This window comes from Phasianus colchicus, chromosome 4 (genome assembly GCF_987193195.1).
Source record: "Phasianus colchicus chromosome 4, bPhaCol1.hap1.1, whole genome shotgun sequence".
NCBI lineage: Eukaryota > Metazoa > Chordata > Aves > Galliformes > Phasianidae > Phasianus > Phasianus colchicus.
The window spans coordinates 57,243,777-57,259,408 of NC_143439.1; the positions used below are offsets into that span (position 1 = coordinate 57,243,777).

The window sequence follows — 15,632 nt, forward strand, 5'->3', positions numbered from 1 at the left end:
GGGGTGGGGAACGCTTCCGCTCTTTGTTTTGCTCCTGAGGTATTGCCGATGGCTGCCTCTAGCACTGTAACTTTGCTCCCTCTTTGCATTCTGATGAACTGCTTAATGACTTAACTAGCTCTTTGGATGTGTGTGTTCTTCTTGGAAATTGCACCGTCACCTTTGGAAAGCTCTCCGTAGGAAGTCAAAAGCAAGGATTTTTAGCTGATCGGAAGAGTAGCTTGTTAGAACTGAAGCTATTCTGTACTTACGTTTCACATCTCACTGGCAAGTGTGTGCTGCATGTGTGGTTCACCTGATTTCTTTTCTCTGACAGCAGCACTGTCCTCAACTACATTAATTTTTTGAATCAAGATTTTCACTAGACAAATATCTCTTTAGCTTTGGTTCAGAATTTGTATTGGAGTCTAAATAGAGGATTTCCTCCCTTTCACATTGGAATCTCTGGTATGTTGGTTCCTGTTTGCTCAGGGATCTGAATCCATATAGTAAAGAAAATGAACTTAAATGTTTTAGAACTTTCAATTTGAAAACACTTTTTTGAGTGCAGTAAGCAAAAACTGGGTTTGAGCTGGACACATTATTGTAAAGCAGCCTCCTTCCCATCCTACTGTGCCCTTGTTAAGTCTGTCCTTAATATCTCCTGAGAATGTTTCCAAAAGAAAATGGGACTGCTTTTCACCTGAGAATGTGGCCAGTGTTTTGTCAAATACTGAGTTTACTAGATAGATGTTCTATAGCAACCTTTCAAAGGGTGCATGGAGGGGTGGAGGAATAACATTTTTCAATTTTAAAAATTACTCATTTTGCTTCTGTAGTCATGATCTGGATCTGGGCTATTTTGCCAACAGCCTAATTCCATTTCTTTTTCTTACGATTTGTATAAATAGCAATAATGGTAGTGTGTTTTCTTTTTTAACTTTAAACCTCAGTGGTTTTATAACAAGAATTTGGAAAGAATCTACCAGGTTACAACAGATTTTTTTTTAAAAGTAATGTCTATATGTGAAGAGTAAATATATGAACCTATCTGTAGCTTGGGAGGGTGGGAACAGCTGCTGACCTCTAGAAGAAACTGACAGGTATTAATGTCAAATGTAAGTTACTCCCTTAAATTCCTTGCTTGCTCTTATAAAATATGAAAATAACTATAGAATACTCTCCTTGTAACAAGTTGAAAGAGAACTGCTGCTGGTATCCTAATGGAGTAAAGATAACTAGATGTAACAGAGAAAGAGATTAATAACTGCTTGATGTTTTTCAAAAACTTACATTAGTGCTGCAAAAAACCTCAAAATTCTGAATCAGTCAGATGGTCTGATGTACAAGAGGAACTTGGTGAAGGGTGATGAAGGAGCACACATTTTTAAGAGATTTAAGTTTTTCATGCAATTAGATTATTTTTTTCTGACATTTAGAAACAGAACACTATTCCTTTATTTGGAGACAAGCATACAAAAAAAATCCAGACTTAATGTAGGTAACCGTTTTTCTAAGAAACCAGTGACAGTGCATTATCCAATATGTTGGAACATCAAGTGCAAGCAGCACCTGTAAAATGCAGGCATTTGCTTAGAAATCCATAACTTCATATGACTAGAAATAAAAAGATGAGTGAATATGAGCTCTAAGCCCCTTGCTTATCAAAAAGATAACTTGTAAGAAAGGCAGATGACTTCTTCGCCTTTAAATAAGCCAAGACAATATTTATTTCTATTCCTGCACCTCTATTTTTAAGTATCGAAGATAAAACTTACAGTGAACCAGAAATGAGTCACTTGGAGACTGAAGAAGTTGGTGATCTGCCTGCCTAGGGTACTTTTCAAAAGCAAACAAAAATTCTAATTCCTGACAAGACTAAAGGTGCAGATTCTGCCTCTGATTAAACTTGATTAAATCCAAGATATGTTATTAATGCAAACCACAAAACATAATTCAGATACACCTCTGAATTCTGCACAGTTGTGAAACTGTACAGTGGGACAAGTATAACTGCAATTTGATACTGTAGCTAATGTATTAATAACTAGGAGGATCACTTACAGCTAAACAAAGAAACAAATTGCAAAGGGAAAAATGCTGAGTCACAGATCTGATAGTAGAAAAACCAAACTTCACATTTTCAGTTGCAGAAATTGCATTGACTAGTAGAAGTTTTTGCATGAACTGTATGGCAGGTACTGTATAAACCACAGAGTTACTGCTATTGAAATAAAAGTGTGTGGGAGAAAGGAAGCTAAGCAGGAGATCATTGGGTCATGCAGTAGACTGGAGTATGCAGGGCCTGTCTTTTGATCCTTATTTGTCCATAATTTTTTTCTAGTGTAATTCTGGTTTCTAAGACTCCTCATGCAGTCGTCATAGATGAAGAAACACCTTCTCAAAACACAGGATGTGTTGTACAACTTTCACATGGCAACAGAACTTTCATGAAAGCAATATTCCCAGGCTCAAAGGAAGATAATTCAGAAGCAGGAATCTTAGCTGTAATAGTCTGTTTAACATAGGTGAAATAATACTGCTATCACATACAGAATACCAAAAAAAAAAAAAAGAGAAGGAAGTTTCTTTTCAATGCTGTCTGGTGGTATTGTACACTTTGTGCAATCTCATTAAATGTACTCCTATTCTTTGGATTTTCCCAATTACACTTTAAAAAACATTTGTTCATTTTTAGTCCCCTAGTGGTTAAAATCAGTTTTGAATTAATCTTAACATTTTTCTTTTAAAAGCAGCATTAATGTACTAAACCCCATACTGCACAGAAAGTGCATTTGTTTTTGCTTTACATTTTCTTTTGGTTACTTTAGAATATTAAATAAAAGAACTCAGCGTTATCTACAACAATATTTCTTGTCTGAAGCATGTTATTTAACAATATTTCTTCTTAAACTGTAAGAGAGGTGAGGTCTGATTTATTTATTTTAATTAAGGAGCTAAATAAAGTAGGGATTTGAATTTTAGTGAAACCATAATTCAGATGTGATTCCTGGTATCGTAGAGGAAGGTGGAAGTTCAGTCATAGTTTTTAGATACATTAAAGTTGTGAAGGCAACAAAGCAAATAGAATTCTATCTGCAAGGCAGGTTAGCAAAACTGTGTTTTAAAGGAACTTGAGATCCTGTGGTGTCTCCAGAGGTTGTAGTGCTTTAACCTAAAAGTCTTGTATCATTGTAGTAAATGAAAACATGCATAAATGCTCCTGTCCTTCAAATCAGTGTGCAGCAATATTGCCCATTCTGTACCTAAATGAGAATACGTTGGAGAAGAAGGGAATAAGCAGCATTTAAGTGTACCTAGCATTTTCTAAATGCCTGAATGCATAGTTACAGAATCACAGAATTGCCAGGGTTTGAAGGGACCTCAAGGATCGTGAATCTCCAACCCCCCTGCAACATGCAGGGACACCAACCATCCCACCTAATGCTAGACCAGGCTGCCCAGGGCCCCATCTAATCTGGCCTTGAAAACCTCCAGGGATGGGACATCCACAACCTCTCTGGGCAGCCTGTTCCAGTACCTCACCACTCTCTCTGTAAAGAATTTCCCCCTGACGTCCAACCTAAATCTCCTTTCCCTCAACTTCAAACCATTTCCCCTTGTCCTGCTGTCACTCACCCTTTCAAAGAGTTGATTCCCCTCCTCTTTGTAGCCTCCCTTTAGGTACTGAAAGGCTGTAATGAGGTCACCCCGCAGCCTTCTTTTCTCCAGGCTGAACAAGCCCAGCTCCCTCAGCCTGTCTTCACAGGGGAGGTGCTCCTGTCCCCTGATCATCTTTGTGGCCCTCCTCTGGACCCTCTCCAACAGTTCCTTGTCTTTCTTTTACTGGGGGCTCCAAACCTGGATGCAGTACTCCAGATGGGTCCTCACAAGAGCAGAGTAGAGGGGAACAATCACCTCTCTATCCCTGCTGGCCACCCCTCTTTTTATGGAGCCCAGGATACCATTTGCCTTCCGAGCCGCAAGGGCACACTGCTGGCTCATATTAAGTTTTTCATCTATCAAGACCCCCAGGTCCTTCTCCATAGGGCTGCTCTCAAGGACCACTCCTTCCAGTCTGTATAGATGCCTGGGATTCCTCCGGCCCAAGTGCAAAACTCTGCACTTTGCTGTGTTGAACCTCATCAAGTTCACCCAGGCCCACCTTTCAAGCCCGCTGAGGTCCCTCTGAATGGCATCCCTTCCTTCAACCATGTCGACCGCACCACTCAGCTTGGTGTCGTCAGCAAACTTACTGAGGGTGCACTCAATTCCATCATCGATGTCAAAAATAACATGACTTCTTCTAATAGATAACTCTTCAACATTAAGGTGAAAAATAGAGCAGTATGTACGAATCAGATGAGCAAAACTGTTAAACATGTCTCACTTCAGTTTAATTTTTTTCTAATTCACGTTCATCTATGATTACTATTATGTATCCAGAGATAAGAGTTAAATAGCCCTTGAGTGGGAAAGGATATCAAAAGTGAATATATTTAGAAATATTTTCACTGGAGGCTTTTTATCAGTTCATTTACTTAGATTTTCCTAAACTTGAAAAAACTGCAGTAGACCGGGGAGGTTGGAGGATAGAAGGGAGGGGAACAAATCTAAAGGAAGGGTCTTTCTGGTAACTTAATGTAAGATAATCTATGTGGGTATAACTTGGATTATAGGTGTTTCTTTTACTGCTCCCTTCTCAGTGGCTACAGTAGTGTAGCTAATTACTTGGGTTACTGGCGACTGTTAAAAATGACTGTAGACAAACACTTCACAGAATCACAGAATTGTAGGGGTTGGAAGGGACCTCCAGAGATCGAGTCCAACCCCCCTGCCAAAGCAGGTTCCTTCACGTCAATAAACCCTTGCATGAACTGTAGTTTGCCTAGGCCTTGTGAGACTCTTTGTTGAGGTTTAGTATTAATGTCTATTAGCATAAAGTAGAAGAGCAAGGAAAAAGGCAGAAATTTTTTACTACAATTTAATCTGTTATTGTTCAAATGTCTCAAAGTTACTTCATTACTATCACCACTCCTGAAAAACCACCCTTCCAGCTGAAGACACAGAACTGAATTACTGCCAAAGCAGGAACATACAAATGGAAAGAAAAAGGAAAAAAAAGACTTGTGAGGGAATGAGTGTCAAGGATGAAAAGGATGAATGGCAAATATCTGCTGTTATAAAATGGGATCTGTCTTGAAAAGAAAAGATCAAAATACTGGAGTTAATATGATAATAATCAAGACTAGGGTAATCCAGAAATGAATTTCGTGTGGAAAATACCAAACCTATCAGAAACATTTTAATATAGTGATGTATCTTGTGCACATACTGCTGTTCTATCCCAGCTGTTTAGTAATTATCTCTCCAACTTCAGACCTGCCAAGCGTTGTGTTTGAAAACGGTGCTCAAATGTTAGCCTCATTTTATCACGTGTAATCTTCTTGGATGTTCTCCTGATGCTTAGACTGAGTCATTCAAATACATTGTTGAAAACATGCTTCCAGTCTTGGTTGTGAGATGCTACTTATCGTTTCCCTGCTTCTGGCACTTCGTGTTGTTTGGTGCCTTTACCCTCTCTGCCATTCTTCTACTTCCTGGAAGCCCTCCTTATCAGGCAAACCTGTTAGCAGTGATGATTTAGTTTACCAAATGAATCCTGTCTCAAGCGCTTTCCTTCTCAGAAACAATCTTACTGCTATAAAAGCTGAAGTCCTGTCTGCAGCAAGATGGTCATGTGTTTATTTGCTGGATGTTTCTCCTATCAAAGCCTTTAGCCTTCTTGGGCTCCAGTGTCCTTCGCTATTGTACCAGTTAACTTTGATCTGGAGATCTCCCTTGACACTACTGTGGGTGGTTGTGTAGATGAGCAATAGGTAATATTACAGTAGTCAAGTCAAAATCTTTCAGCAACATCCTTAGGTCTCTGGGCAAGCAGCAGGTATGTATGGTGTGTGGAAGTCTTCATCCCACATACAAAGTCTGCAACCACTACCGGCTACTACTTCCTTTTAGTGGCATTGGTTGTGGACACATGGATTGGGTTTAGGTGCTAAACCTAGCAGAACTTGTTCCTCCTCCCCTGTTCTTCATCTCTGGGCCTTCTCAGCACCTCTTTCTGCTGCTTCAACTCACAGTTTAAGCCTGCTTTGTCCTGGAAGTCCTTATCCTAGCAGGAATGCAGATTTGGTAGAGGGTGATCATAAGCTGGGTGGGGGGAAACTGCTTGAAAAGGAAGTTGACAACCTTGTTTAAGAAAGTAAACTATGAAAATGCTCTTCCATAAAAAGACCAGCAGTATCATAAACTTGTGCTTATGGAAACTGTTGAGGTGACCTGACTTGGATCATAAAAGCTGTTGAATAGTGAGTAGAACTGATGCTCTTTTTAGATGAAGATACAAGATGTCAAGTAACAAATTGGTTAAGAGGTAGATGGAATTAAATTGACATAATTAAGCATTGCAAAATAAAAGTCTGTACTTCAGTTTGGAGTCAAATAGTATCTATGATAAATTAGCACTAGTTGTGTAAGGCAGTTTGAAGTTAGGGAAGCAACCAGCCACCAAGAGATGCTTGTGAAAACAACTGTAAAATGAACATGGAACAGCTTTTTGTTTACTTTTCATTATTTGGTGGGATAGAAGTGTGTAAGCAAAGTGTATCTCTGACTGGTGTCTGCGGGCCCTTCAGCTTTTTGAAGATTGCTAAAGCAGCTGCTTTCATTTCCAAGGAAAGTTTTATTGAAAATCCTGATGTCAAATGGTTACACTTCATAAAATGGTGCTGGCAGATATTCAGCAGCAGCTGTATGAGAAACCAAAATGTATTTTTTTCTGTTTAGGCTAAATTGAAACTTTCATAAATAGGAACCTGAACAAACTCAAGAAATGAGCCTGCGTCAACCTAATGAGGTCCAACAAGGCCAAGTGTTGAGTTTTAGTAAAGACAGCCCCAAATATGTATACAGACTGGGAGAGGAATTCCCTTAAATCCTTCTGAAAAGCAGTTGAGAACTGCCTGAAGTAGGAGTGGAATATATCTTTTCTGAGAGAATTTGGGAATAAGGCCTAGGAAAAGACTACATTGTGAAGTTTGTGGATGATATCAATCTGTGTGGTTTGGTTACACAGCTGAGAGATGGGATGCCATTCAGAATGACCTAGGCAGGCTTAAATAGCAGGGCTTGGGAGAACCTGGTGAGATTCAGCAAAGCCACAAACAAGGTCTTGCATCTGGGTTGTGGCAACCCCCACTGTCAGTACAAGATGAAAGATGAAATAGCAGAGTACAGTCTTGCCAAAAAGGACCTGGGGTACAGATGGATGGCAAACTGGACACGTGTCAGCGATGTGCCTTTGCAGCCCGAAAAGCCAACTGTATTCTGGGCTGCATTGAAAGAGACGTGGCCAGTAGGGCAAGGGAGGTGATCCTGCCCATCTGCTCTATGCTGGTGAGGACTCACCTGGAGTACTGCATCCAGATGTAAAGTCCTCAGTTCAGGAGACTATAAACAGCCCCAGTTCCTTCATTTGCTCCTTATAAGTCATGTTCTCCAAGTCCTAATGTGGTTTGAATTTATATTGCATTGAATCACAGATTCAGTGGATGATATTTCAGTAAAATTTCAGTGTTCATTTGGGCCTTGGTTTTTTGCTTTCTGATTTTTGTGGACTATATTAATAAAAAAAAAAAATGTTGAGAAGTGTATTTATTGCTAAAAAAGTAGAAACCTAAGATAGAAATAAACACTTATCTCAAATCATAGAATTATTGAAAGTATAATTGCATTCAGTTGAGTTTAATAATACATAATTCAGATATGAAAGCATGGAGTTATGCAAAATCTGAAAGGTATGTCTTAATGCAATTGTGACCTTTCAGATGGAGCAGCTCCTGTGTGTTAAGCTAACTTCTCTCATTTATGTTAGAATTTTAATATATTATTTAACACTACTTAATGTACGGTGGATATTTATTCCTCCTCATACCAACACGCATACAGTCTAAAGCAATGTAAATATCACTTGTGATAGAGGGCATCACAAATATTGAGCAGACTTGTAAATAATAAAAGTGTTCTCTGCTGATAGGTAGTTTTTGTCTCGAGGATATCTTTTCTGGAGTAGGACGATAAAATACTCTTATGAAGTGCTAGAATGTAGCTCCATCTTTGATATGGGCAGCTGCCAGGTCCCAAGTATGGAGAACCTGAATCTTCAAATGCTGCTTTGAATTATCCTCTTAGCTGAAAATAGGCTTATTGTATAGAAGTCTGTAGGAGAAAAGGAGGCACTTGAATACTATTTACATATTTAATTATACTTACATTCATAATGAGATACAATTCTCACCATATTTCATCAGTTGCCCTCTTGTGTTGTGTGTGGGATGGCTTTGTTTGTTTGTTAGTTGATTTGCTCTTCTGCACTGCTGCAGGATGTGATTTTACAAAGTACCTAGAACGGAATAGCTGGTCAATCTGGAAAATAATTGGATTTATCTAATCCTTAATTTTGAAAGGTTTTTGTACAGATACTTAGGACTACAGAGAACTTCTGTAGCATCAGAAGCAGAAGTTTTTAAATACATTTTTAGGAGTACTGGCCTTCTGAGATAATGTAATGTTAGTGAGTCTAAGCAAGATGTTTCTCATTTTTGCAGTCCTATCCCTTCCTGCTCTCTTTTTCCAATTTCTAATTCACAGTGTAAGAAAGGCTTCACTTGTGTAGAGCTATGAGGTTAATCTTCCTACCTTTAAGATTCTGTGGCAGTTATTTTAAGTCTAATGAGGTTGTTGGGGCATGGCTTAATAGGCTGACTGTGTGCAGATGGCAGTTGCCTTGTCTTGTGTTTATCTTCTAATTCTCTTGAACAGTCCTTTAGCAGCAGGAATATTTACATGATAAACGCAACAATTTTTGAAATTGCTCTCAGGACTTGAGAATATTTGATGCTAGTTTTCTCAAATTTGCTTTCCTTTTAAAATAAACCTTTAATTCACTGTTTTAAATGTTTGTTTCCAGGTTTTGAAAGTATTTTAGAAGGGCTTTATGGACCAAGGCTACGAAGAGACCTCAGTTTATTTGAAGGTAAATGGGCCAACTTTTAGTTCAATGATCTTTATTTGCAAGTTTTTCTTTTAGCTAGAAGTACTCTGAAATATGTATTTCTTAACAACAAAAAAAAAAAGCAGGAAATCTCCAGTTGTTTTTCTTTTTAATTTATTTTTCTTCACATTCATGTCAGTACTGTGCAGAGGCAAAACCCAATTTGAAATAATGCTCGGGTCATGATATGCAGTGAAATTTTGGATTAGTAAAGCTTTCCTGAGTAGCTCTCGTGAGAGTTTTACTTTTCTGGAATATTTCATCTCTGGTTTCATTCTCTGGACAGGTTTTAGAGCAGCTTGACTTCCCTACCAACATTAATTGGAAAAGGGAAGATTATGAACGCTAGCTTGCTTTTCCTATTACTCAAATTTTAATCTTTTATGTAAAAAAAAAAAAAAATTATCTTTTTCTACTCTTCTTGTGCAATATCTATCCTTATTCCATGTGAGTTTGGTGTTGTTAGAGTGTTAATAACATCTGGGTGCTTAGCTAAGTATTTATCAGTTTTTAACCAAAGCCAAAGATGAGAATCTAACACCAAATTGCCTTGAAACTTTGAAATAAATATTTTGTTGAAATTTCCATGGTTTTAAAAAAAGCTTTCCTTGTTATAAACTTTCAAAATGTTCAATTTAATTTCCTCACAGTTTTATTGTTTGATAATGTAATCTATGAAGTTTATAATTTATATGCTGGTAGCACATGAGGTGGAGTGTCATATACTGTGTATGTTTGCTTAGAGCAGGTTTGGAACAATTGCTTTAACATGGTTGTGGTTTTGTATTGCATAAGTTCCTTGGCCTGTATCATATGCATAACACTATTTTCAAGGAAGGGGGAGAACTTTAAAATATTATTTCACTACTATTTTAAGAATAACTTTCTGTCACTTATAAAGTTAGGCATGACACTAGTCAGACTCTGAAAAACACTTAAATGTGTAGAATTCGGCTAAAACTTATTTTCTGGATTAGTACTTGCACCTACTATGTTTAAGAACAAGCACATTACTCTGGAAAGTGAAGAGGGCAGTGTTAATCTTTGTGTACAGTATTTTTCATCTGGTTCTAATTCTAATGGGTTGTTTTCTGTTAGGCTTCATATTGATCAGTTACTAAAGCTTTATTTTCTTGCATTAAAAGGTTTACAGTTTGAAAGCAAATTCAGGGTATTCTTGGAGTTTTGCATAAGACAAAGCATCAAATGACTGACCAGAATATAAGTGATACAGCTAAAAGAGCCCAACAGTCAACTGTAAAGTGTTACGTTACTGCTTTAGAGTTGCTTCATGTCTGCTGCTTCACTTCTTATGGGAAATACTTATTTACCTCATGTTGTTGAAGACTTCTTGTGACCTTCTATTTAAGGTGATCTGTGGTGTCCATTGTTTACAGAGGATCTTTGGCTTACTAGTTTTTTTTTTTTCATGCAGATAAAGCTCATGTTTATCTAAAATGTAATCTGTTGAAAGTTATTCCCCATTCCCCAGCCACCCTCATTTGTCAGTAATATTTCCATCTGTTTTGTTGGGTTTTTTTGGATAGTTAAAGCTTTTTCCTATGTGTCTGACAGACCTGTAAAGCTGTTTTCAGTTCTGAAGCAACTCAGAAGACATGGGTGATGATAGGGTGCCCTCCTTACCTTATTTCTTTTTATTCATTTTTTTATACATATAGGTACTATAACAGTCTGAAAGAGAATGCTGTGCTCCATATTTATATGGTAGACATTGACCTTATAGGATGCAGGTCTGTTTCTAAATTGTCACTGGAATTGTGTTGTGAAAACTAATACAGCATTTTTGTGTAAGATTGACAATAGATCTTCACCTTTTATTATTCAAGTGCAGTTTTTTCATTTTACAGATAAAGAAACTGAGACAAACTAGATTTGCCTTAGTTTAAAAATATGGTTGGTATAAAGAACAGAATGCACATTTTTAGGCTCTCAGCAACAGTCCAAAGTCACTGTGTCCTATAAGTTGTCCATTTTGTTTGTCATGAGCACTGTACCAGTACTATGTATATGTAGTATTATGCCTCACTACCAGGAGTGTATGTTTCTCTGAATGAAGGTCAAGAAATCAAATATCTTACTAACCTGAAAATATGTGAGGATCTGCTGAAATATTGCAGCTAAGAGGCATATAGGTTTTTCCTCTTACATTGTAATTTTTATGTATTTTTGTAACAAATATGCCGCAAATGTAATGTGAGTGTATTAGTTTATATAACTCCTCCTTAGCTCCATCTTGAAACAGTATGTGATCTCCAGATTAAATTATTGAACTCAAGGCTGCTTGAGGGTAAAATAAATTACAACAACTTCAGATGTACATTTCAGTTTTACTGGTTTATTTTTCTTACTTTTCAAGGAAAATACCCTGTAAACCTTAGAAATTATTTTACTAAGTTTCCAGGCTAATTAAGTAGCCATTCATGATAACAGATACCTACCTGAAGAGGGAAAGATTTGCTTCATTATCCTAAAATTCTTTCACATTATATGTGTAGGACTTGTATTTGCATGAATAATTATCACCCTTTTTTTTTCCCTCTTGACTGCTTTAATAGCCTGTCTTCTTCTTGCAAATCTGTCCAGTTCATATCTTGGTATTAGGTCTTCCTAATTGTTTGCTTATACTCATGTTCTGCTAATTAGATTCACATGTAATTTGTTACTCTTTACATTCTACACATGGATATTGAGCTAGAATGTTAGCTTTTCTTCTGTTATGTGTGTGTTTCTTATTTTGGGTTTATATTCTGAAATTTTGGATGAGATTTGGAAGGAGAGGATTCTGTTATAGACAGAGGAAGGGCACATTATTGTGTGGTGTGAAAAAGCAACTCAAAAAAATAAAAGAATAATTTTGAGGGTGTACTGTATTTTTTTTCCCTTAAATTCTGAACATTTATTCATAGTGGAGGTAAAGCAGTGAAAATTTACATTAGAAGCATGAATATTTAGTTGTAGTCAAGACTTCATGATAAAGAGTAGTAACACAATAAGCACCTCGGTTATTTAATGTACTTACTAAGGACAGTAACATTTTGTTTAAAAAAAAGATTTGTTTGCAATTGTGACAGCTGTAATACTTGTGACATTGTAATGCAAAAAATCATGGAAAATGCAAAGTTGTTTTTATATACTCTTTCCAGATTTAGTAGACAATTTTATATTTAAGAGGTAAATATCAAAGCTGCTTTAGTACTACACATCCGTTAATTTGCTTAATCCAATGTGACTGAGTAAAAAAATTTGAGGGAAACAAAGATTTAAATGATTTAATTGAAAATAGGTGGTAGTTTTGTCAAAGGTCACTGTTTTATTTAAAAAAGGAAATAAATTTAGCAGCTTTGAACTAAATGGCACTGATTTGAAGACCATGCTTAGTATTAAAATGTTCTTTGCAGCTTTTGCTCAAGGGCTGGTTAGTTTTATAAGCTGTTGCCAAATCTTTATTGGCTGACACCAAGCAGCATGAAGAAAGATCAAACTCATTCTATCCCCCAAAGTTGTATGTAGCCAAGAGGCTATCTGTGCCTCTGATCTTTCTAAGAGTATGGTTGTCTATCTGTAGTTTAAAAACTAGTACTGACATCAATGTGCTTTCTCTCATGAAGATCTGAGACAGTCATATGCCTGGCATTTGATGTATCAACAAATACCCCAGTAGTTGCCTAAGTTTGCCTTTTTTTTCTCTTGGAAAAGCACTGGTCTGAGGTGAGGAATAAGACATTTTTGAGGATATCTTTCAAAAGCCATTTGTAGATAAGTGAAATCAGTTGCCCTGAGCTTAGGTCTGTTACTGATGTATCATTAACAATAGCCTACGTGTAAAGGAAAACATGAGTAGTTGGGTTGTTTTTTTTTTTATTGAGCCAGAAGAGACAGTATGAATGCACGCAAGCTTATTTGATATTGCTGTGCCACTGTTAAAAAACTCTGCAGTAAGATGAAGCTCTGAAGGAAGATGTCTAGGAGGACAGTTTGAAATAACTTTGTCACTGCGAAGAGCCTCTTCCCTTTATTTCTCATGTTATTTTTTTCTAAAATATGGCTTGAGTGTTTGAGACAATCCGTGACAGAGCCTTTAGCCTTTCTCTTTTCATCAGTACTGTGGTTTTTAACCACTCTTTTTAAAAGTTACAACAATTGTTCTCATCTTTTTTACTCCATTTCAAAAGACTTGTATTAGAGAAGCTCAGAATTCATCCATTACCTATAGATTGAGTTCTTATTCTCTTGGCATTTTTCTTTAGTTCACTGGTTTCCTGATACACTACGTTAACTTGAGATAGTCTTTTTTGTATAAATTTAGTATCGCAGAGCTGATGCTTCTCAGGTCTTGCTTGTTTGCTGACACACAGGGATTGCTCTCCAATTAGACTTTTAACAGTGGAACTTGAAAATTTCCAGTCCAAAGAATTTCTCTGATAAATATAAAATCTGTCCTGGAGTTACACTCACAGTCTCAATGTTCATAAGTAGTCCTATTGTGGTTTCAGGGAGAACTATGAAAACATGTATTTGGTAATGAAAGTGTAACGTGCATTAGTTTTTTATATGCAGACGTGCTCAATATATAGCTCTACCAGTCAGGAATGTTGAGATTAATGTTGTTTTTACTGTACAGTCAGGAAAATCCTGTCTTTTTTCTGTGATCTATTCTCCAACATGTCAAAATTGCTATGTACTTCTAGGGATGCCAACCAGCAGATTATTAATGCAGAATTCTGCTTTATGTTAGTATTTGAGAATGAAGTTCACACTATTACCTCAGAATTTTGATTTTTAAGCTAATCCAATGTAGGACCCTCATTTTCTTTTGGGTTAATTTTATTTCTGGTAGTGCCTCTGTGATAAGGTATTTGCGAGAGTTAACAGAAGAAAACAAAAATAAAACCACCACCAACAAAACTGCAGAGCATTAATGAGAGAGAAATGTGGGCAGGGAGAAGGAGCACAAGAAATGTTCTTGAGACACCAATGTCAGAGAAGGAGAGAGAGGAGGTGCTCCAGGTATTGGGGCAGAATTCCCCTGCAGTAGCCTGTGGAGGCTACCACCTGGAGAAATAACCTGGAGCACTTGGAGAACCATGCCAGAGATGATATCCATGCTTCAGTCCAAGGAAGACCTTATGTCACAGCAGATGGATGTGCCCTGAAAGAAACTACAGCCCTTGGAAAGCCCACCCAGGAGCAGTTCCTCTGGAAGAGAATGTAGCCCATAGGGAACCCATGCTGGAGCAGTCTTATTTTGAAGGACTGTGCCCTGTGCTAAGTCCCCACTCTAGAGCACTTCCTGAACTGCAGTCATTAAGAACAGTCCACACTGGTGAAGTAGCCTGTGAAAGGGGTTGCGTGGTGAAAACAGGGAAAATGGGAGGAGGAAGAAGGAGCAGAGAATTATTATGAATGGATGGGGACTTCAAGATCCATACGTTCTGTACACTTTTGGAGTTGGGGAGGAGATGAGTCAGGAGTGAAGGACTGACTGTAAAGACAGTGGGGAAAGGTGTTTGGTTTTGCCTTTTTTTTCCCCCCACTATGGAAATCTGTTTTGAATGGCAATAAATTAAATTTACTTTCTCCAAGTTGATTCTTGTGCCTGTGACAGTACTTGGTAAGTGATTTCCCTGCATTAGTCTTGACCCATGAGTTTTTCAGTCTTGATCCAGGAATTTTTCCATCTTGCTAGACAGAAAAAACCTGCTGAGGAGGGGAAATTAGAGTGATGGCTTAGGAGTTTTGGCAGCCAACCTGGGTCAATCCACCACAACATAAAGAAAGTAGTTCATAAAGAAAACAAGTATATTTTTAAGTTGTAAGCACATAAAGTGGAAATGACTGGCATGGTGGAAGACCTTGTTGTTCTAGTTAAATTAATATTCACCTTTCAAAGTGATGTAGCCATGATCAAGATTTATGCACAACCAGGATGCTGTAGGAAAGGCTGTTGTAAATGTAAAGGGAAAGCATCATCTTGAATGTGGTCACCTGTATTCAGGAAACAGGAGACCAAGTAGCAACAATGCAGAGAAAATACAGCTGAGTACTGTGAGAGAAGTCCAAGTGGACTAAATTAGCTGAGCAAAATGAAGTATAAGGGGGGGGGGAATGATGATATTATCTGTAAGTATGTCAAGATACCAGATACCCATGAGTGATAACTGGATGTAAGAACAGTGTTGCCACAAAGGCAGACTGGAAGAAATTGCTATGAGTAAATTTAAACAAAAAATTGGAAGACTTTCAGAGCAGTTAATTTTGGAAAATCATCAGTGATTGGTGATTTGTGAAGAGAATATGTGGTGGAAAGCTAACCTGAAATGGAGCTTAGTAACATGATTAAAGAAAGTAAATGATGCATTTCCATTCTGATCTAAGTCCTGTATTTGCTCAGTAGTAGTATAGGCCTTCTTATAACTTAAGATATGTTATTCATGTTTGTATCAGAATAAACATAATTTCAAATGAGTGTAGGGTTTTGATTTATTTGTAGTGGTGACACAGGATAAAATATCTTTCAATA

The 15,632-nt window shown here is 37.4% G+C and overlaps 1 protein-coding gene across 8 annotated transcripts in view; it reads left to right on the plus strand.

The window, feature by feature from the left end:
- The window catches only part of LCORL (ligand dependent nuclear receptor corepressor like), a 78,886-nt gene that overhangs the window by 17,593 nt on the left and 45,661 nt on the right, over positions 1–15,632 (plus strand). For all 8 annotated transcript variants that reach the window (XM_031588420.2, XM_031588419.2, XM_031588421.2 and 5 more), the window contains exon 2: positions 9,008–9,073. In XM_031588420.2, coding sequence (XP_031444280.1) covers positions 9,008–9,073 — 66 coding nt within the window. The remainder of the gene's footprint in view (positions 1–9,007; positions 9,074–15,632) is intronic.